This window comes from Lissotriton vulgaris, chromosome 5 (assembly GCF_964263255.1).
Source record: "Lissotriton vulgaris chromosome 5, aLisVul1.2, whole genome shotgun sequence".
NCBI classification, from domain to species: domain Eukaryota; kingdom Metazoa; phylum Chordata; class Amphibia; order Caudata; family Salamandridae; genus Lissotriton; species Lissotriton vulgaris.
In genome coordinates this window covers 786,032,657-786,055,015 of record NC_141693.1, presented here as the reverse complement: position 1 = coordinate 786,055,015, position 22,359 = coordinate 786,032,657, and the positions used below count along the sequence as shown (strand labels likewise).

The window sequence follows — 22,359 nt, the reverse complement described above, 5'->3', positions numbered from 1 at the left end:
GGGTGGATCGGAGAACTGAAGAACCTGAAAGCAGAGGAGACAGAGTCTGGGTCACTAGCCGGTGACCAAGAAGGGGACAAGAAGATGCCAGCCAATGTCGGGTGCTTTTAGGTGATGTAGGTGAAGCTTGACTCTTCAGCCACAAGGTCCAGGAGGCCTCGACTACAACCAGGAGCTGAATTTGAGTTGTCCCACGTCGGATGTCAAGTGCTGCAGCGTCGGTATCCGGATTGGACCCAACAAGCTTTGGCAACCCAAGCAAGATGTCAAGATTGGTTTTGGTGCGGACCAGCAAGGTCTGAGGGACTCACCCTTTGAAGAGGAGTCTGGGTACGTCTGGAGCAACCAGGGAAGCCCAAGAAACAAAGTAGATCACTACATGTGGGGTGTTTTGGTAAAGTAAAAGGCTGATGTTGGGATTGAGTATTGAAGTGTGGCCCTACTAAGGTTGGGATCAGCTTCCTCAAATCACTGTCCACCATAAATGTCTTTCTTTCCATGAGTGAGTTGCACTGTGCTCTCAGGGTCAACCTTTGGCTGCCTACAACTGGGGGTTGGGTCCCTTTGGCTGGAACACTGGAGGGAGAGGGCAGGGATGGAACCACTGGGTCCCAGGTTTGCCTTGGCCCAACAGAGTCCATCTGGGGGAGATCCCTAAACAAGGGTAAGGGGGATCCTCAGAAGGTTGAGGAATTTTCACCTGGCTAGGGCTACTAGACTGGGTTCCCCTAATCTGCTGATGGGGCGTTCCTCTGGACAGGGAGCCCTTTGGGGCCCACTGACCTCCCTGACCTCTGCAGTCCTAGGCTGACAGAGGCAGGGTAGAGAGGGGCTGGTTACCTGCTCCAGACTGGGTACCACCTTAGAAGGTCTACTGTCATCAGGGGTTCTGCCAGGCCAGGCCTGACTACCCCTGGGCCAGTTCTTTCACAAGGGGTAGGGTCAGTTCCCTGAGGAGTCTGACCCTTTCCAATAGTCTGGTGGGAGGGAGACTTTTCTTCCTCCCCAATGCTCTCTGTCTGAGTGGAGTGATTGTTTGGTTTCAAGCTTCACCACACTAAAATCTGTCTGGATTTGGGCTGTGGCCCTCACAGCCCAACTAACGCATTCAGGAAAGCCTAACATTTTGGAATGGGCCTCTTTTTCTGCCTCAGCCCAGTCTGAGATCTCTAGATCATTGCCTAGTAAACAAACTACAGGCAAGTTTGGGGACACTGCCACTCTCTTTGGGCCAGTGACTCCTCCCCAGCTGAGATTTATTACAGCCATGGCATGATCTGACCGTACGCCATTAATATTGGTAACCTTGTATGTAAACCCACGTAAAAGCTGTTCTGGGGTACTAGTCTCTTTGTCACCATGGTGACACTAGCCCCTGTGTCCCTATAGGCCACAGATGTCTGACCATTGATGTGGGGCTCTTGTCTGTACTTATCCAAGGTATTGGGTTACACAGTGAAATTGGCAAACCCCATGCACCATCACAGACTAGAGTTGCTGCAGTAGGGGACCTGGTAAGACTAGAGTCCACATTAGTTCCCCAAGAAAACCCAACCAAATGTTTGGGGGCACTCCCACCACCTGGGGGATTACTACTAGTAGTAACATGAGGTGTTGGAGTATTACTTGGAGGAATATTGTCCTTATTGCTGGCTTTTGGGCAACTGCTGTCAGTCTTCCAGTGGCCAGGTTTCTTACACACATGGCAATAAGGTTTCTTAGTAGGGGAGGAATGAGTTTGGGACTCGCCCCCTTCAGAGGATTTTTGGGGTCCTGTTGGGGACTTATCTTTAGATGTATCCCCACCTTTCTCTTGGGACTTTGTAGAATCTTTCTTCTGGTCACCAACCTGATTCTTAGGCCTCACCCTGGTTCTGACCCATTTGTCTGCCTTCTTTCCCAATTCTTGGAGAGAGGTCAGATCAGAGTCCACCAGGTACTGGTGTAAAGGCTGGGTTTGACAATTATTAAGGATCTGTTCCCTCATAATCAAATTGTACAATCCTGTAAAGTCATGCACTTTGCTGCCCAGTAACCAACCTTCCAGAGCCTTAGTAGCACAATCAACAAAGTCAACCCAGTCTTGAGTCTGAGCCTTTTGGGTGTCTCTGAACTTCAACCTATACTGTTCAGTGGTTAAGCGAAACCCATTAATCGGAGCACTCTTCAAGACCTTGTAATTGTCAGCATCCTCTTCTCTTACAGTGAAGAGCTTGTCTCTACCTTTGTCGACCCTTATTGATAGTAGGTTTAGACAACCTTTTTAGAAAGCTATCCTAGTGGTAGCTGTGGAGAGCAGCCTTCAGGCTAAGTCTTGAAGGAATGTAAAGCAGCTTGTTTTACCAGTCTATAACCTCTTAAATGACCAAATGAAAGCAGAACCACACCAGGTATATATATATAAAATATATGTATTTATTCTAAACACACCCCTCTAGTCTCTTTATGAGGCTAGAGGCAAAAGTACAATACAAGAACTTAAATAGATCACAGTAAATTTGCACAATATACGTTTTGCCGTAGGGGCCTCATAAACCATTTGCTAAGAAAGTGGTATAAGTATAAGCAGAGAGACAAGGCCTAGGGCCTGTAGAACCGCTGGGGTAACCAGGAACCACACAAGGTAGGGGTGCAGGAGACCCACGGGGGACGCGTGCAGTGTCTAAACACAGCCGCAAATCACCATTGACTTTTAAGGAGAAATTTAGAGTTACAATTTTAAAGAATAAGGACACTTAGGAGTGGACTACGGTAAAACCCTTTCAGTACTGGACACTTCGAGAGTCAAGACCCACGGGAGCACCAAAGTAACTCGTGTTACGTCACCCAGGGAGCATAGGTGTCTTTTCGTGTCGGGTTTCGTCTTCGTTTCCAATGGAGAGCTGCAAAGAAGTGCTGCAGGCGACCAGAAGAAGGGTGTCCAGATAGATCCAAGGGTGGATCGGAGATCTGACGAACTTGAAAGCAGAGGGGACAGAGTCTGGGTAGCTAGCCAGTGACCAGGAAGGCGACAAGAAGGTGCCAGCCGATGTCGTGTGCTTTTAAGTGATGTAGGTGAAGCTTGGCTCTTCAGCCACGAGGTCCAGGAGGCGTTGACGACACCAGGAGCTGGGTACAAGCTGTCCCACATCGGATGTTGAGTGCTGCAGCATCGGTATCCGGATTGGGCCCAATAAGCCTTGGCAACAGCAACCCACGCAAGATGTCAAGATTGGCTTCGGTGCAAACCAGCAAGGTCTGAGGGACTCACCCTGTGAAGGGGAGTCAGGGCACGCCTGGAGCAACCAGGGGAGCCCAAGAAACAAAGTAGATTCCTTCGTAGGGACCCACCAGTCAACAGGCCAGGGAAACCGGAAGGGGCCTCGAGCAGAAATGCAGGAAGCGGGCCACGGAACACTTGTGGAGTGTAGGCCTCTATGCTTCGGTGCAAAAGGTGCTCAGGGCCTGGACTACAAGTAGCCCAATGCACAACTTCTGGAAAGCTCGGGAAGTCGATGCACTAGCAAATGTGCAGGATGTCCAGGAGTTACGGTCCCAGGTCTCTCGTGATAGCTACAGGTCTCAGCTATGCTGGGGAATCGTGTCAGCCTCTGAGATGTCTGGAAGTCCGTGTCCTGTTTCGCAGATTCTACAGATCTGGCAGGAGCCTCAAAAATGCAGACCAGCAAGATGCTTCTTTGGTGCCTGTTTGAATAGGGGAGTCACTCCTTGACCCCAAGGGAGATTTCTTCCATCTTCCAGTCGATATGGAATGTCGCACGTCCAAGATTTATGTTTCAGAGTTTCGTCCAGGGTAACCTAAAGTCCTAGGGACTGGGGTCCTATAGTTATACTAAGTTTAGGGGTTGGACTAACTCTAGGGTCCCACCTATGGGAGGACTTGGGGAGGGGGTAGTTGCACCCCTTCCCCTCTGTCCAGTTTGGCACCAGAGCTGGGGCTGAGTGCCCAGCAACCGGTTTGAACTGGGAAATGCACGGGGACACCTTGTGTGCCCCATGCACTGTCTGGAAAGCATTCACTGAATGCATACCACCCTGCCCCAATACACTAAAGCCTGTCTGGGAAGGTGCTGGCACCTCCCTGGTCAGGGAACCTATTGTCCAGGCCTCCCCTGCCAGAGTTTCATCCAGCAGCAGGAGGTCAGACTCGTGTCTGTGAGAGCAGCATCCATTTTGTGAGGCTGGGGCTCAGTTTAACTTCTACCGGGTTTACCAGTGTGTACATGTCTTCTCCCTCTAGAAGGGTGGAATGCTACCCCCTCCACCAGAACTGGTGGGGGGGGGGGGTAGTATTCCATCGTGTTTTACACCAAACACGACATGTAGATATAGGTATACTATATCTAAGTAAAGGGCACAAGTACCACATTACCCAGGCTGCAAGAGTGGACCTGTGGTGCCATTTTGGAGGGCTTCCCAGGGGTGGCATAATACATGCTTCAGCCCCTGGTAGGCCTCTGGGGTACCTATGCCCTTGGTACCTAAGGTACCATGTACTAGGGACTCACGAGGGTAACCCAGTAACCAATCTGGAGTGTACCTTATGTACCTAATGTACATGCTATCAATTTAGAGAGGGACACAGAAAGGGTGGGACCCTGGAGAGCAGGATCCCAGGCAAACTAAGTCAAAACCATCAAAACACCAGGCAAAAAGTGGGGGTAACCATGCAATCGAATTCCACCTTCCACATTGCTTACAGCCTCTTCTGTTGCACTTCAGTGACAACCATTATATGGCGCTCCTAGAAGAAAGGAGTGATGAAAAGAAGTGGTTATTTGATTGTCTGTGGAAAAAGTAAACTGCCTCATAAAATTTACTAAGGATGCTCTACTAGAGTCTGGAACTCAATTGCTGACCCCCTTTGCATGCCTGGAAGTGCTAGGTCCCAAATCAGGCATGACGCAAACAATACCAAGCATTTGCAATGTAATAGGTCTCACATTACTGATAGTTTGAGGTATTGGCATTGCAAATAATAATGCAACACCAATAGCTCATACTTTCAGTAAGGCAAGACCTAGTGCATTGCAAATGGTTGCGTAGTGAGCCAGGATCCAGCATGGTATGTCTCAGTGCAGTACCGCAAGCTGCTCCTAGAGCTTCCTTATGAACAAGGCACTAGCACTGCTTGTCTAGGTGCAGTACCACATGCTGCTCATAGAGGTCCCTAGTGAGCATCATAAACTTTGAAGATATTGTAAAATCACCCTACCCATAATGCATTGCTTGCAAGACAGTAACCCGAGTACATTCAAATAGCTTTGTCCATATATACAATTTGAAGCTTTAAAATGTGATGAAACAATTATTATATTAATTGAGGATTAGGTTGTGCTCTATGTGGAGTTGATGAAGGGAAATTTATAGACGGTCTAATATAAATCTGAGATGTGGTATGTGCAGTACCGCAAGCTGCTCCTAGAGGCCCCTAGTGAGCAAGGCACCAGCACTACTTGTCAAGGTACAGTACCGCAAGCTGCTCCTAGAGTTCCCTAGTGAGCACCATGAATTTAGAAGATATGGTAAATCCACCCTAACCATAATGCATTGCATGCAAGACAGTACCATGAATACATTCACATAGCTATGTCCATATATACAATTAGTAGCTTTGAAATGTGACAAAACAATTATTCTATTAATTCCGGATTAGGTTGTACTCTATGTGGAACTGATGAAGAGAAATGTATAGAAGGTCTAATATAAATGTGAGATGGGCTAGCATGTAAAGTAACCACTGCCAACCTAGTTTAAGACCAAGTGAGTGTCCTGTCTGAAGGCCTTTAAGAAAATAGTGTCTTGAGGCTGTAATTAAAACCTAGGGCGTAACAACACATGTAACAGGGGGTGTCATTATGGGAGGTTACAAAAATAGACCAGGTGATACTAAGGAGGAACTACAAATTCAAATGACGAATGTAAAGCCACCATTTACAAAAGACAGGGACAGGAGCCAATTAAAAAGATGGGAGTGAAGTAGGCAGAGCTTTATACGCATATCCTGAATACAGCATATCTCGAAGAGACAGCGTAAGCGCTGCCAAGGCAAGACCTAAAAAAAATTTTTCAAAAGTTGTTTACATTTATTATATGGACATTCAATTAAGTGAAATGTGTAGAACTATGCGAAAGTGGGGAACAAAGGGCTGCTTGTGCCACGTGGGTGCACAATTTTGTTTTTTGCCTGGTTGCTCCCTGATTGGGAGAGCGCGGCTTAGCCGATCTCAAAATAATAGTATTGTCTCGAAGTTCAGGCCTCGGAGCAAGAAAACTAAGTTGCCCTCCATCTGGAGTGGGCAGAGGCACCCCATTATGTGGATGGGCCTACGAGCTCACCCCTAAATGATGTGCATGGATACACATTAAATCTGTGCCACTCCCTAGGTGCCCCCTCAGAGCCTCTTTGCTCATGTCATTAATATGGTGCTGTAGCATGAGCAAATGCTTCCCCTCATTGCCACAGGGCCATACCTACTTGAGATTGCACAGGTACGAAATATGCTCCTCCACAATGGATGTTTCAGGGGAGGCTGTGTTTGAATCTCCTGTCTGTCCCATAATGCAGAAATGCCTCAGAGGTGCACAACGCCAGTACAAAGGCCAATAGCTGTCCCTAGGGTGCTTTTGTTACCCATTCCCTGGTGTAATGATTCTCCATAGTACAAAAAGTGCAGCCATGGAAATTTCAGTTGTGCCCAGTATAAAAGCATAAAGAGGCTTCGACCTGGCCTAAACGATATCTCCGATAAGTCCAGTATTTCTACAACCAGTTTTTAAAAGATACCAAGTTATAAGAAGTTCGATACACAGATCTATAGAGATTTTCTTTTTTAATACTATTTACACGATAGGTGTCTTTGAAAGAAGGGGCTATACTTTTCAATGCCTTTGTTTTTTAGTGACTAATCCTATTAAAAGACATTTAACAAAACTACAGGTCCATTCATCTCTTGCATAAGAATTCTTTAGCACATCTACGTGAGTAGAGAATACACCAACTCTTTCCGCTATCACTTATTCAAGGTTTATATCCTCATCCCCCCTATTTTAAATAAGATTTCACCTAATAGCGAACTGAAAAAAAATTGAATAATTTTCCTTCCAGTCTTACCTATCCTCTGGACTCACTTTGTGTTCTAAATTTTTTACTGATTGTCCACCTTTCACTGTTCCGAATCTGATAAAGCTTGTTTTTGCGACAGGCTAACATTAAATGAAGGTGACCATGTCCAACGCTCAATACAATAGTTATGTTATGGATAATTGATATATCAAAACTATACCACAGGAGTATCCCGGCGCTGGAGTCTAGTACGTAGAGTGCTGGCCACAGATACCTCACATAGGAAATGGCATGCATGGATATGGAACAGCAACTTGTTTCAATATTAAGATGGGTTATGGAACGACAACTGTTTCGAGTTGTCCAAATAAGGTGAGGAGTAGCAAGTGCAGTGACAGATGAGCTGAGAGTCCTGGCAGGGTGGTAGAAACGGATTCTAGAATGAAGATAAAGAAGACCCCTCCCCCAACAAGACTTTATGTGTAAGACAAAGAAGCTTAAAGATCTAACATTTCCTAACTAGAAGCCGATGCAAAGACTCCAGTACTGGACCTTTTGGCGAGCCTGCTGGAAGGTGGCCGACAAAGTGTGCCGCCTAGTTCCCAACCACCTGTAATCCTGACACAAGAGATTGATTCATGTAAACCAGCAGCAATTTCCATGATCCAAACGACTAGTTATAAGTGTCTGTATAACAGTCTTTCTGCAGTACATTGAAAGCATCAGAAACACCTTTCTAAGAAGGTCAAATATACCAAAATAGGTACAGCAGGTGCATTCGCTTGATGTACCATAGAAAGCTTTTCATCAATTATTAAGCCAAGGGTTTTTTTACCACCGTTATTGGGGCAAAGGAGGTTGCCTAATTCTAGGAGCCACCAGTCATCCGCCCAATTCTGAAGTGCTTTTCCAAAAAGGAAAATTTCAGCTTTCCCCCCGTTTATTTGGAGGCAATTCTGTTTCATCCAATCAGCCATGGCGTACCTGCAATCTCCAAATATGTCTTTCGTTAGGTCAGTGTTTTGACTATTCGATAACACCAATTGGGTGTTATCTGCATAAAGCAAATTCTCTATACCAAAGATCCTAACAATCTTTGCCCTTAGGGCCACATAGATGTTAAAAAACGTAGGAATCAAGGAGGATCCCCGAAGCACTCTGCAGGTATTACTAACCATCCTGGCTTTGAAAGGGGGAATAGAGACTTCTTGGGATCTAACAGTTGATGCTGATGTACAGTAAGATTTTGTTTCTAAATTGGGCTTCAAGGGAAAAATTTTCACTGCTACAGGAGAGCTCCTGGAAAAACACACACCTTTCCTCGAGCTATTTAATCAATTACTATGTCTCAAAAATGTTTTTTTATATCTCTGCATTAAGTTACTGTTTTTTTTACTGACGTATAGCCAATCAGTCCTTAAGGGGATGTACAAAAATAATGTGAAGCAAAGGGTATATGTATATATAAGGGGCAGTTTGTGAGTGAGAAATTTCTTACAACTTTTACTTCAATGAGCATTTCGACATATTTCTTAGAGATCATGAATACAGTACTGTAGCAAGCATTTTAAAAGCCAATAGGGTTTGCCTACGTGGGAGCTATTGGCTTTGCCAATGTCCTTTAGCCATGTTGTACAGTAGCGCTGCAGCTGTGCATCATGTCTCAAAGTTAGAAAAAAAGAACTATTGCATGGCACAACATGGGAATGGAAATGGGGCATATATGCAGCGCCCTTGATAAAACAAAAGTTGCACTTGAAAAGAACATGAATCGGAGGGGTGGGAAGTAAGAGGCGTGGGGGGTTGATGGCGACGTCAGAAGCTAAAGTTGGAAGGGGCTGCTGGGACTACTGAAGTGGGCTAGGAAGACACAGGGTGGAAGAAGCCAATGCAGAGAGGCAGGGAAGAAAACAGATGAGAGAGAGCACAACATGGAGCTGAGAGGGGGAAAACGCAGGGAGCAAAAGCAACAGAGTGCAGAAGTACACAAAGGTGAGTTTGTGTGGTGGAAGAGAAGCACACAAGCAGATAACGAGCACATAAGTGCAGCTGTGCAAGGGAGGATTTCACAAGGGAGCTAGACTGAAGCGGAGCAGAGAGAACTGTAAACACATGCATGCTTATGGAGTGCTGCAACTAAAAGGCAAAATTACCCCCTAAAGCGCAAGCAGTGAAAGACATTGGGCTAGGAAGCAGTATTTGGGCCATGCTCCAGAGGAAGGATAATCACATGAAGAGGAAGTGAAGCTGGCATGCGCTGACCAAAAATAAGTAGGGAAATAAGAGTGCAGAGAATGCCAACCAATGGTAAGCGATGGGTGGGCTCGAAGTCCCCTGTAAGTTAACAAAATGTCTCACAAGCAACAGTTCATGCAATGTCTCAGACGAGACCCAAAAAATCAGCTAGTCTCTGAATCTTAACAACTAGCTTGATGATCAACAAAAGATAAAAATGAAAATAAATCATGAGCTACATATAAAGAGTTCTAGTTTTCTTACAACCTTATTTCTGTGCCTGGTCTTTGCTTGGATTTTGCCACCTGGCACACTTGGCTCACGGGCAACCTTTGCCCTTGCAGAGACATTCTGTTGCTGACTTATATTGGCAACCACAGATGCCCATCTATTCATGTTGCTGGTGTTTAATGGCATCTAGTGGTTTAGGACACTTTGTCATGATATCTGTTTTCACTGAAATTCAATGGTATCCCAAATGAAGCCATAATTCTCGGAGTTAGACTCAGTATGGACATTTGAAATGAGCCACAGTTCTAAAATTTGGCGTCAGGTGAAGGTGGCCAGGCTGATTCATATTTCCTTTTTCCATGTCTGTTTTCATCAGTGATACACAAAATATTCTCCAGCTCAGTTCTTGCTTCTTCAGTATTAATGACACAGAGTACGTGTTAACTATGCTGCAAAACCAGTGTACTGCTAGAGATAGTTTAGGATTATTTCATTTTGCTATTCACTAAAACACTTGTTCTTTCAGGTACAACTGTAAAGAGGAGTTTCAGATCCATGATGACCTGCTTAAGGCAAACTACTCGGTTGGAAGGATTTCGGACACCATGCCTGAGCACTACCTCGTCCAGGTACAGTGAATGCAATATAAAGTGTATTCGAGAAGGTTGCAGGAGAGCCGCATGGACTAGGATTATGTGGATAGTTCGCATGAGCGGCACAGAAAAACATGTCAGCTAGCATCATACATTTTTCAACTGTCTTGTTATTTCTGTGGGCCCTTATTTCCACAGTTTCTTTTCAATGTGTGGCTTTCCTCGTCTTCCTAGTGTAGCACGGTCAGTTTAATAAAGGTGTGAAATGTGACTAGTCATTTTTTTCAGTTCAAATCTTTTTTTATTTGAAAATACAAATAATACAAATAATACACTAAATACGAAAAGTTCAAAAGATAGATACAGAGAAACGTAAATACAAAAGTACATGACCACTAGCTTACAGGCATACACATACGGAGAGCTAAAATATAAAATACCAATACAAGAGTGACTCATTGCTCTATGTGGTACAGAAAGTATTGCATGGGCGACTACAAACGACACTTTCTGTGGGGTGATAATATGTTCAAGAAAGATGCTATAAAAAGGTTTCAAGGTCACATCGGTGCATCAGTAATCAGACTATTACAGTATATCACAAAAGGAAATGTTTTCACCGACACATGTGAAGCAAATTAGATACCAAGCCACTGATAAGTTTTTCAGACAATCCACGTGTTCTCTTGTCTTCCATCTTTCCTCATTAGCAAGCAACTTTTTATTTTTCTCACCAAAGCAAGTGGTGTTGAAAGCCTGCGACTCTACTGTGTACCACAGTGGAAAGTCATGTGTGCTGCAGTGCACTGCTGCTGTTGACTGCAAACAGAGTTGCAGTTTAAAGATGATGCAGAGGTGAAAATGGGCAAACCTAGGCTAATATTTTTAATAGTAGTCCTCTGTGGAAAAGCCAGAAGACGTTAATGACTTAAATAAACTGTTTGGGGGGTGTTTACTTTTTGAATAACCATCTTATCATTTACATTTATCATGTTTTTTATATTTGTAAGAGGAGCATGCTCACATCGACCCATGGCAGAGTCTAGGAACCTCAAGTCTACCCTGTGGATGTTGGGCAAGTTAATTAAACTTCTGGCAAATTCATTGGTTGCATTAAGTCATTAAAAATTAGTCCCTGCTGTTGCGAGTAAGTTGTGTGGCGAATCACATTTTTCCCTTCTCCTTAGAAGGCGGGAGGAGGGTACAGTCTTCGAGTGCCTGCCTAGTGGGATGCGAGTGCTGGATACTGTGGGCTGGGCTCTTCCAGGAACCCAGAGCATGGCATGGTATGTCATCGTTGTAGGTTATACGAAAGGAGTGTGATTTTATTCTTCACCAGAACCTAATATATGGAGCCTTGTTCCAGTCTTAAGACAGGGTGTGACATTACAAATTTAGTAGCCCTGAAATCTCTCTCAAAAGCATCTATGCCATAGACGGCATGTAGGCAGTGAGTTCTGGAGGTCGCACGCCCTCTTCTGGAAGGCTTGCAGAATCTGAAGGATCTAGAATTTATATCCTTCCTTCTAACATTTCATCTTCAATCCTAAATTTATTAGGTTGTCTTTAGGGCAGATGCAATGTGATTGTCATCCTTCTGGAGTCCTAGGGTAGTGCACTTTGTGTTTTTTAAGCCCCTGCTAGATGCTACTGAATCAGTTCACATGCATGATTAGTACTGAGAAGACCTAGACAATTTTGAGAATGAGCTGAAGCATGGGAAGAATACCAACACTGGTATGCTTTACTGATGGCTGCCTTAGTTATGAGGTGAAGGAAAGATATGTTCTGAAAAGAACACCCACTTTATGTAAATTATGTACTGGTATTGTCACAACGTTGAGCATGAGCGACGTAGGTTATTTTTAGTCATCTGTGTTAGTTAGCAGTACCTCACATTTCTGGACACTAAAGACTGGCCCCTCCAGGCTTCCACTGCATTGGGGCACCTGTTGGCCTCCAGAAGGAGGTGGCACAGTAGTTTTACAGAGGGGTGTTGACTCCCACTGGTCATCAAGCACTACCTGCTTCAAGGTTATTAAGCATCTGCACTCCTGCTGAATCTAGCACTGCATTTTATAAACAAAAACAATGTCTAGGCTCCAAATTCTATATCCACAATCGAACATAAAGGACCAAACATTTCCTTTAAAATGGCCTTTGGGATTTGTTTCACTTTTCTTCAGTAATAATCAATTTTTTTCAGAACATTTCTTCACGTCTTTTTGAAGGGCAAACTTTTTTGCAGTTAGACTGTACATTTCAAAACACATTTTGCGATCAAAATCAATATGACCACATATAATAACAAACAAGAACAAAAAAGTTTTTTATATTTTGAGAACAAAATGAAAAATGGACCAGTCCTATATTTAAACAGAATGCCACCTGGCGGAAATGTTATTTGATTGGTAATGCAATATGTCCTGCCGGTGTAAGCTACCCGGGGTCACTAACCCTAAATGTATTATGCTAAAGGAGTAGGCACCCTGCTATATCTCCCTGCTATTGTCGGTTAAGTGCAAATATTCATCCTCCAGAAGCTGGTTCAACGCGTTTCAAACCCTCTGTAATTATTGGGGTTCTCCTCAGGACCATGACATGGTCAGTTCTTCAAATCTTCTCATGCTGTCAGGAGTTTGTGGAAATTCCTTTTTGTAAACCAAGTTGTTAGATTTGGGGGTCTCTAGCTGGCAATTTGTGTGTTTATGTTTTATGTTCGATTGTGGATATAGAATAGGCACCTAGACATTGTTTTTGTTTATAAAATTTAAGGGGCCTAGTCTAGGTTGCCGAACACCTTCTTTTTTTTTTTAATGAATCTAGCACTGAAGGCACCACGAAAGCCATGGCAAGATAAACCTATTGATGTCAAAGGCCATGTTGGCGAAAGTTTCCTTGACAACAGGATAGGAGGAATCTGAGGTGCCAATGCTGCAACAACTCCAGGAAGAACAGGACACTAGGGAGACGCATCTCATCATCGACCCTGTCACCAGAAAGATCTTAGCGAAACCACCCTGCTGAAGACAACCGAGTCACTTCCTTGCAAAAGAACAACACTTCTCAGAGTTCCGTCGCCTACGGCTGACACTGAAGAGGCACATGGATAGAGGCACAAGCCCTCTTCCTTTTTTCCCTCTTCTTCCGCCTCTAACGTCATCTTCATCACCACACTTATACACATCATCTCATTCACCGCGAGTCACCTGTTTCAGGCTCACATGACTTTTTGACCCAGGCAGAAGCTATGACCCCCACTGACCTAATTGACGAGCCCTTAGGACCAAGACCCACCATTGACTCCTGAGAAGATTATAAAGTACTCCCTCCCCCAAGCATCCCAACTTGGACTCCTTCCCAGTTAGGACATACCCACCAGACTATACTACAGACTACTTTGAGGTTATTCAAATGCCCACATAGGTTGACATGCATATTGTTCAGGAAGAAGAGGACTTCCTTGTGAAGATCTTCTCGAAGATAATTGAAAGCACGTCTGGTGTAAATTGCGGTGACAAGACCAGGTGGCAGTCATCCTATGGGTTCGCGATCAGCTGACTCGGCTCCCCCTAGTTAAGGTTGCAGGTACGCAATCTTGAAACAACCTTTAGGTTTGATGTGAACCTCCCATGAAAATCTATTCTGGATCCCTAGCCCTGAAGAAGTTGCTTAAAATTGTTACAGCAATGAAACATGTTGGCTAATAACGACCATTATGGTTCTACATGAGCCATTTTTAATGTGGGAAAGCTTACAGCAAGGAATAAAAGTCATTAGAAGCAAGTAAGCTTGACCAATTTTTAATTGGTGAGAATTATCTCTTTATACGCTCACAGGGTCCTGCGACATTGGCACTATTTTGGCATATTTTTAGAAAGTAGAATCACACCTTGGTTCTCTTTCATTTTTTGGTTTCATTGGGTTGAGGTCTTCTTTATATTGCACACACATTTCTTTTCTTTTTGAAAAAAGGTAACCTATGATGAGAAGTGGGTTTCGCTGGCGAGTACCAGTCAGCTGTCCCCCCTTGGTGTTGCAACTGTGAGGTGCCTTTTTTCTTCTCCACACTTTTTTAGTTTATGAGTGGATGGTCGATGGTAGTTTTTAAGTTGAATTGAGATACACTGTAGTGCAACAACCATATAACATTGGTACATTGGTAGCAATTGTAGGTGAGGTTTAAAAGGATATAAACCCTCCTTACATTAAAATTGAAAAGTACTTTGTGTATCGCAGTAAGGATAGCCACTTATCGACTTGATATAAGATCTTCTCGAGGGCCAAATATTTCATGCAGTTCTTACCCATGCCCAAGGGCACAAATCTAGGGCCCAGCAGCGACCATATTTACATAAAAACGCAGGTCCCTCCTGACTCTTTGGCAACCCTAACTACCATGAGGGCCCTCACCAAAGCCACAAGCGATATCCCGCCTCCGACAAGGAGACCAAGAAAATTGACATAACAAGGAAAATAGTAGTTGTAGGGGCAGCCGTTTATTGGCGCATAGCCAATTCTGTTGGCTGCTTTTCCATTATGACAGGCCCCAGTAGGAGGAGATGCAAAAACTGGTAAATCCTCCTCCAGAAGAGTGCGAGGAGCTGGCTGGGTTTAGTGTCTGAGGGCACATACATCTTGAAAGCCAACATGTGGTGTGTGCTCTACACAGTGGACACAGTCTCTAGAAGTTTTAACACCAGCATCCTTTAAACCCAAAGTCCAGCAGCATCTCCTCAATCTCCCGTTCAACAAGCAGCATCTCTTCTGCCCCGAAGTTGACAGTATGCTGGAAAAAATCAAACAAAATAAAGGAGGACACAGAGATTATGAAGTCCATGTGTGCCCTGTAAACTTTTGCTGCAAGAGGATCCTTTCACAAGTAACAGACTTGAGGAGAGGCCACGGTCAATTCACCACACCAGCCCCAGTCCTACAAGAGACAGTAGCAAACCTTTTACCAGCAGACGCGCAGGGGTACACAAGGGGCGCATACTGGGGTAACTATTGAGGCAATGCAGGAGTGGCTTTTGTAAAGGAGCTTTCACCTCTAAGCAGTGCTTGCGCACCTTACCCCAGGTCATGCGTCATCTGTTGGGGAGAGAATGTAAAATGTCCTTTCTCGTTGGGAGGAAATGACATCAAACAAGAAAGTTTCAGTAGTGATTTGCCATTGCTACTGCCAGGAGCTTCTCACAACCTCTCCCAACATTTCATGCCACAAACCATGTGCACTGTCTCAAGGAAAAAATAAAACTGCTTTTTTAGAAAGGTGCAATAAAGATAGTGTCTCAGCATCAGCAGGAATAGGGTGTCTACTCTCTGTACTTTATCATCCCCAGAAAGGATGGCTCTCTTCTGCCATCCTAGACCTCAGGCCTCCCAACATATAAATTGTGTCTGAACATTTCAACATGACTATCCTTCAGGCTATCATTACTCTCCTCCAGCAAGGTGATTATATGATGGTACTCAATCTCAAGAATGCCCTTTTCACATACCCATTCACCCTGCCCGCTGCCAATACCATTGTTTTGTGGTAAAGTGACATTACTAACAATATAAAGTACTTTCTAATAGGGTCACTATGGCTCCAAGAGTGTTTATGGAGTGCCTAGCAGTAGTGGCTGCCTCCTTGCGATGTGGTGGAAATCGCATCTTCCGCTACCTTGATAATTGGCTGATCAAGAGCATCAGCAGGCAGCATGCCTAGCCCACATTCAAGAAGCAATTGTCCTGCCCCAGGCCTTGGGATTCATCATAAATACCAGCAAATCCCATCTCCGTGTCAACAGATCCAGCCTTTCTTGGGCTCACAGAAAAAATCCCGTTACAGGAGATGCCCACTCTGGCCAACAGAGGCTCCCATTGCACCCTGTTAAAGAGGACGTCCTGGGGTAATGGTCACAGGTGGAGGGTCACTGAGAAGATGTGCTGAGGAAGGTCTGCACTCACCGCTCTCTGTATTGATCCAACAACTTGTTGCAGGGCAGGCCTTTCGCAGACCCCATTGTGCAAGCCTTCATCGCCACAATGCCTCTCTAATAAGCTGGATTGTGTATCTCAATGACAGGACTATTCAGGGAGTGCTGGCCCATCAGTACAAAGGCTACCACATAAATTGCCTGGATTTGCTGTCCATACAACTAGCTCTCAAAGCCTTCTACCAGGTCTTCAAGTCAAAGTAATACTCCTCAAGGCAGACAACATGATCACCATCTATTAGCTGCAGAAACAGTGTGGCATGCACTCTCCTTAGTGCTTAGCACCAGTGCAGAGTATTCTGCATTGGATAATCTGCCATTACATAGAACTCTTGTCAGAACACAGTCCAAGGATGTAAAACAACTTCCAGACCTGCTCCTCAGAATGCATCACATCCACATTTGATAAATCCGCTGAAGGTTCTGCACAGGTACTTCCAGCATTGGAGCACCCCACAAATAGACTTGTTTGCCACCCCCAAAAATGCAAAATGCTCACACTTGGCCAATGGATTACCCACGTCCCCAGTCCATGGGCATTGTACTATGGATAAATTTAGTCACATTTTTTTGCCTAAGCCTTTTCTCCTCTCCTACTCATTCCGTACCTGGTAAGGAGGAGGATGAGACAAACTTCTTTGATACTTATTCTGGTGGCACACCAGGACCCCTTAAAATCTAATGTTCAGAACATCTTCTGCTAACTTTTACATCTGCAGAAATCCGGCCTCCCCTACACATCAATACACATACACTTAGCTGCCATTGCAGCATACATGAAAAACAGGGCACATTCATCCCTATTTGCGATTCCAGTAGTTAAGGCTTTCACTGAGTATCTTAAGAAGGCCATACCGCCCAGAAAAACTCCTAGCCTTATGTAGAAACTTAACGTAGTTCTCATGAGGCCACCATTTGAGCATTTAAACTCATGCCTCCTCCAGTTCCTTTCCTTGAAATTAGCCTTCCTTTTGACCATTACTTACCTCAGGTATTTAGGAAACTGCAAGCACTTTACTTGTGAGAACCTTTCATTCAAGATGGGGTTGTTCTCAGACCAAATTCTAAATATCTCCCACAGGTGAAATCATCCTTCTTCCTTTAAAAAACTATAGAGTTCCCTGTCGTCTTTCTGCAACTAGACTCTGTAGCTGAAAGAGCTCTACATATGCAAAATGTTAAAAGAGCTCTTATGTATTACATCAACAGGACCAACATTTCCGTAAGTCTGACCAGATCTTTCTGGCCTTAGCAATGCCTCATAAATCCCACCGCATCTCTAAGGCTGGCATAGTTACAGATATAGTCAACTTCACCCAAACCTGCTACCACAAATCAAATGGAGTCGTGCCTGTCACACCCAAGGTGCTCTCTACCCATAACAAAGAAGCCACCATGGCTTTCCCATCCACATCCTTCTTGTTGAATATCAAAGTGGCCCCCTTGTCAACCCCACACACATTCCCCAAGAACTATTGAGTGGACATCCTGGCCTGCCTACAGGTCATACTTGGCTAGACCGCCTCCAGGACTTAAATTCAGACATTGTGTATCAGCCACACACCGGCCACCACTTAGGGAGGGTACTGCTGCAGAGCATGAGTATCTGCAGCCATACATGCTAAGAATAGAAATGTTTACCCTGTAAGCATATGTTCGTAGAGTGTAGTGCTGGAGATTCAGATGCGCCCCTCGCCTAAGTGATTGCAGATGGTCTCTTATCTTTTCAAGTATTTGATACCGAACAGTATGCCTAGTTCACCATGCTATGCTCACCCGCTTTGCAGAAAACAACCCAACATTTAGTAAATAAATAAATAGAAATGAGAACATGCTCATTGTCCACCTAGGGAGGAGTCAGCACATCTCATGACTTGAAGACTTATTCAAAGAAAAACAGCTGGGCAAAATCCAAGCCCAACACTAGGTGGATGGAGTATACAGAGCATGTGAATCTACATCACTACTCATGATGAGCAGGTGCTTAGAGGGCAGGTAACATTGTCCTTCCTGTACTCCCAGGGGGACTGATTCACATAACTTGAATAAGCCTATGATGTTGTTTATTTATTGGTTCCTTTGAATACCATATGTTGTAATATTAGTTGTACAGGTCAAATATCACATGCTGTGTAAGGTTTCTGAGAACAATTCTTCAGGTGATTTATTCATGCATGCACTTTTTAACGAGCTCACGTCAATTGGGAAAATGATTAACAAAATATTTATTTAAAGTCGAAGTGTCAGGTGTTTTTTTCTTCAAATAGATTTTCAATAAAACTATCAAATAGTAGATTACACTTTTTGATCATTTAGATAAACCTTAAGAAGCAAGTATGTATGTATATGATAAAAAAGCTAAATTAGTAAGGGGTTTGGAAAACAGAAGTAATAGGTAGTTATAATTGTCAATAAAGGGATGACAGAGGGTTCAAACCACACATTTAGGGCTTTACTGCCACTTACCCCCACGCACCCACACAGCTTTATCAAAAAGATCTCAGATAAAGTGACCCTTCAGGGGACCCATAGGGCATTGCAGCGCCAGCCCGACGAGGAGCACCAGCCTGATGATGAAGCATTACATCCTTCGGGGTGTGTGGTGGCATCATGATAAGGATACACTGTCCCCCATTCCTAGAGTAGTAGAACAACTTTAGTTATCCTTTCCTTCTCTCAGCCTTTTTTCACTTAATGGAACTATGACTCTAATTTATTTAAAGTGTGTTCTCTGGGAGCACGACTCACTGGACCTCCCAATAGCTCACTGTGTCCCCCCTCTTTGTTTATATAGTGCTTATCAAGTATGACGGCTCAGCCGAGGGACCTATCTATCAATTTCCCCTTACAATTCACGAAACCTTCTTTTACTACTGACAATGACAGAACAAACAGGATTGAGCTATGACGATGACATAGTGTCAGAAATTTGAGGACCCCTAGCTTATTTGGGACAGATGGGGAGAAGTGTGGCTCACTGGTTAGAGGAGGCAGACCTGGAAGCACAGGTCAGCCCGGGACCAGGGTTCAATTCCCGGCTCGGCGGGGTCTTGAGTCCTAAAATGTCCATGGACTCAACAATTCTCGCTCCGGTGCCTACTCGATTCACGGGTTCACACTCTGCGACTCTGGGCAATAGCTTGCTTAATCTCCACAACGGCCCCTCGCGGCGGGATGCCTGGCTTTCACCTTGCGGATACCCTGCCGGGGTTATCTCACAGGGGAATACCAGGACGGGTTCCCTAAGCAAGCGCTTAGAGACCGGTTGGTGATTTGCGCTATATAAATTCCTGTACATTTACATTTACATTTACATCCACGAGCACATCGCAAGGCGACTGGAACAACATAACTTCCCTCAAGAAACAACAGGTGAAGATAGCAATGCATGGGGCAATAATGGCAGAGTATTTACGGGTACCCAATGGCTTTGTAGTGACTGTAGCACCCCATATTTTCCTGGAAGACATCATATTCAGGAAGGAATGGAGCCAAATAGCGTGAAAGTGTACACAAGACTGGCTTGTGCTGATAATAAGCACAGCCAAACTTTTGTCAGATGCAATGATCATAAAAATAACCATAGCTGAGAATGTGCTGAAAACAACCATTAGCATCACAGCATGGAAGACACGACTAACAGAACTGAATGCAGAGATGAACGAACATAGAGAATACCTACTGCAAAAGAAAATTAACAAACTGCAAAAAAGACATAACAAACTTTGAGAGGGAAAAAGTATATCCATACACAAGAGAAGATTACACAAACACCAACAATGACACCTCTTCCGATGAAGACTCCACAACAACAACACGATCCAGAAGGTCTAACAGTACCTTGAGAAATGAGAGTTGGAAGAGCAGCCAACAGGGATCTGGACTATTACAGACACCACTGATGTACAACTACCCGATGCAAGTATACCCCACAGCACCCCCACCATGATATCCAGGTTACCATGGACCACCACCTCCTCTCGCTTTTTATCAACATCAACAACCACCTCCTTTTTGGAACAGAAGCAGAGGCAGAGGCAGACGAAAAAATGACAAACACAGGTACAATGGGTGGAGAACGAGGATCAATGCCGAACACGGAGTCAGACAAAGAAAAATGAATAGTCAGTTTATCCAATAGGACCCTGATGACTACTGAAGAGTCTTATCTACAGAAAGGATTAGGCTTCATCCCAACACCAAAAGAAGACCCATTTAAATTAACGGGTGAACTACATGCCTTTTTCTGAAAACTGAGATCACAATCGTTCTTTCAAACTGAGGACAGCAACATCAGAGACGTTCCGACAACAGACACGGGTTTACGGAGCCCCCCGAAAATTACACCGACTACAGCTATGACACCTAGTAAGATTCTAACATACGAGAAGGCTGTCCTGCGTAATGTCACCCACATACAGCCCAAGAGAGTATTTAATAACCTCCCAGCAAGAGAAAGAAAAAACCTTGAGGACCCAGGAATTAGCATCAAACCAGCAGATAAAAGTGGTGCGATTGTAATCCTAAACACAGAGGATTATAATGAGTACAACCGACAACTAGCCAACACAAGATACTGCCAAAAGATGAACACAGACCCTACAGAATCCCTCAAAAGACTGGTTAGCTTCATGGTCAACAAAGCTCTATCAAAAGGCTGGGTAACACAAAATGGACTACCTAGTGAACACAAAACCCACTGTGCCTTACTTTTATTGCTTACCCAAGATACATAAGAACACTATACAACCACCGGACAGACTCCTAGAGTCAGGGACCAATTCTATCCTAGAACCACTGAGCCAATATTGCAATATTTCAACGACCTTTGGTCCAAAAAACACCATCGTGCCTAAAAGACACCAAGGAAACCATCTGCCTCATCGAGAACATCTCAGAACCTGAAGAGATTACCCTACAGGTCACTCTTGATGTTGACGCCTTATACACCAACATCCCATAAGAAGCCACAGTCTGAGTGATAGATGAGACCTTGAGAACCACAGACTCACCCGCAACATTTCCATTCAACTTCATCATGTAGTGCACGGAACTAGCTCTTAAAAACAACGTTTTCAAGTTGCAGAATCAGTTCTGCCATCAAATCCACAGGACATGCATGGGTAGCACTTTCGCGCTGAGCCTAGCGTGTCTGTAAATAGCATATTTCGAGGACCTACATATCCTAACAGAAACAAACCCTTTCCAGAAGGATATAAAAGAATGGAAACGCTACATAGACAATATATTGGTTCTATGGGCAGGTACAGAGGAATGCTGCAAGGAGTTCCACTCATGCATCAACCAAATGGAACCATTTCTAAACTTTACCCTATCAGTCTCAGTGAAAGAAATGCCCTTTCTGGACCTTTTAATTATTTTAAAAGAGGGGAAGCTCTCCACAAAAACCTACAGGAAACCTACTGACAGGAACAGTTTATTACCATACAACAGTCACCGTATAAAATCCTTGAGAGAGAATCTCCCGTATGGTCAATTCCTGAGTCTGAGAAGGAATTGCAGTACCACCCAGGACTATGAAGCACAAGCAGAAAAACTGAGTGAGAATCTTAGGAGGAGGAACTACCCAGAAAAAATCATAAAAACAGGAAACGGTCACGCAATAACCCCTGTGATGCTCTTTTAGAAACATCCCAGAAGACAAAGGATGAAGTAATCATGTGCGTGACAACTTTCACACCCCACTCCAATCAAATTAAAAGCATTCTGCTAAAACATTGGCACATTGTCAATACAAGCAACATGAATATGGAGCATCCAAGATTTGCGTTCAAACACACACAAAACATTAAAGATCTCATTGTCCATACTAGACCACAGAAAATAGTAGCAGAGGACCAAACCACAGTATGGGGTTTACTGACTGTAAAAGGACATTATCCCTGTGGAACCTACAATGTTTACAATCTCACTACCCACACAAAAAAACCTACAACTTGATGACCTAGACTGGAAACAATGCAGACACACTAACTGCAATACAAAAATGTTTGCAAACATGGTGAAGTGCCCTTGCAACCTTGTCTATGTGGGGATGACCATTAGACCTGTGAAAATATGGATTAACGAACAAAAAGCAATATCCATTGCAAACGGGGGACAACTAAAATGAGCACCCACTACATTGAGGAAGGACACACACCAGAGCAAGTCAACTGGAAGATCATAGAGTCCAATCTCTGATGGAGTACAAGGACGTTATTCCATAAAGAGTAAAGGTTCATCCACC

General features: G+C 44.1%; 1 protein-coding gene across 2 annotated transcripts in view; it reads left to right on the top strand.

Annotated features, from left to right (window-relative positions):
• The window catches only part of PALD1 (phosphatase domain containing paladin 1), a 1,202,673-nt gene that overhangs the window by 498,128 nt on the left and 682,186 nt on the right, over positions 1-22,359 (top strand). For both annotated transcript variants that reach the window (XM_086922256.1, XM_086922257.1), the window contains exon 3: positions 10,059-10,161. In XM_086922256.1, the coding sequence (XP_086778382.1) occupies positions 10,059-10,161 (103 nt within the window). The remainder of the gene's footprint in view (positions 1-10,058; positions 10,162-22,359) is intronic.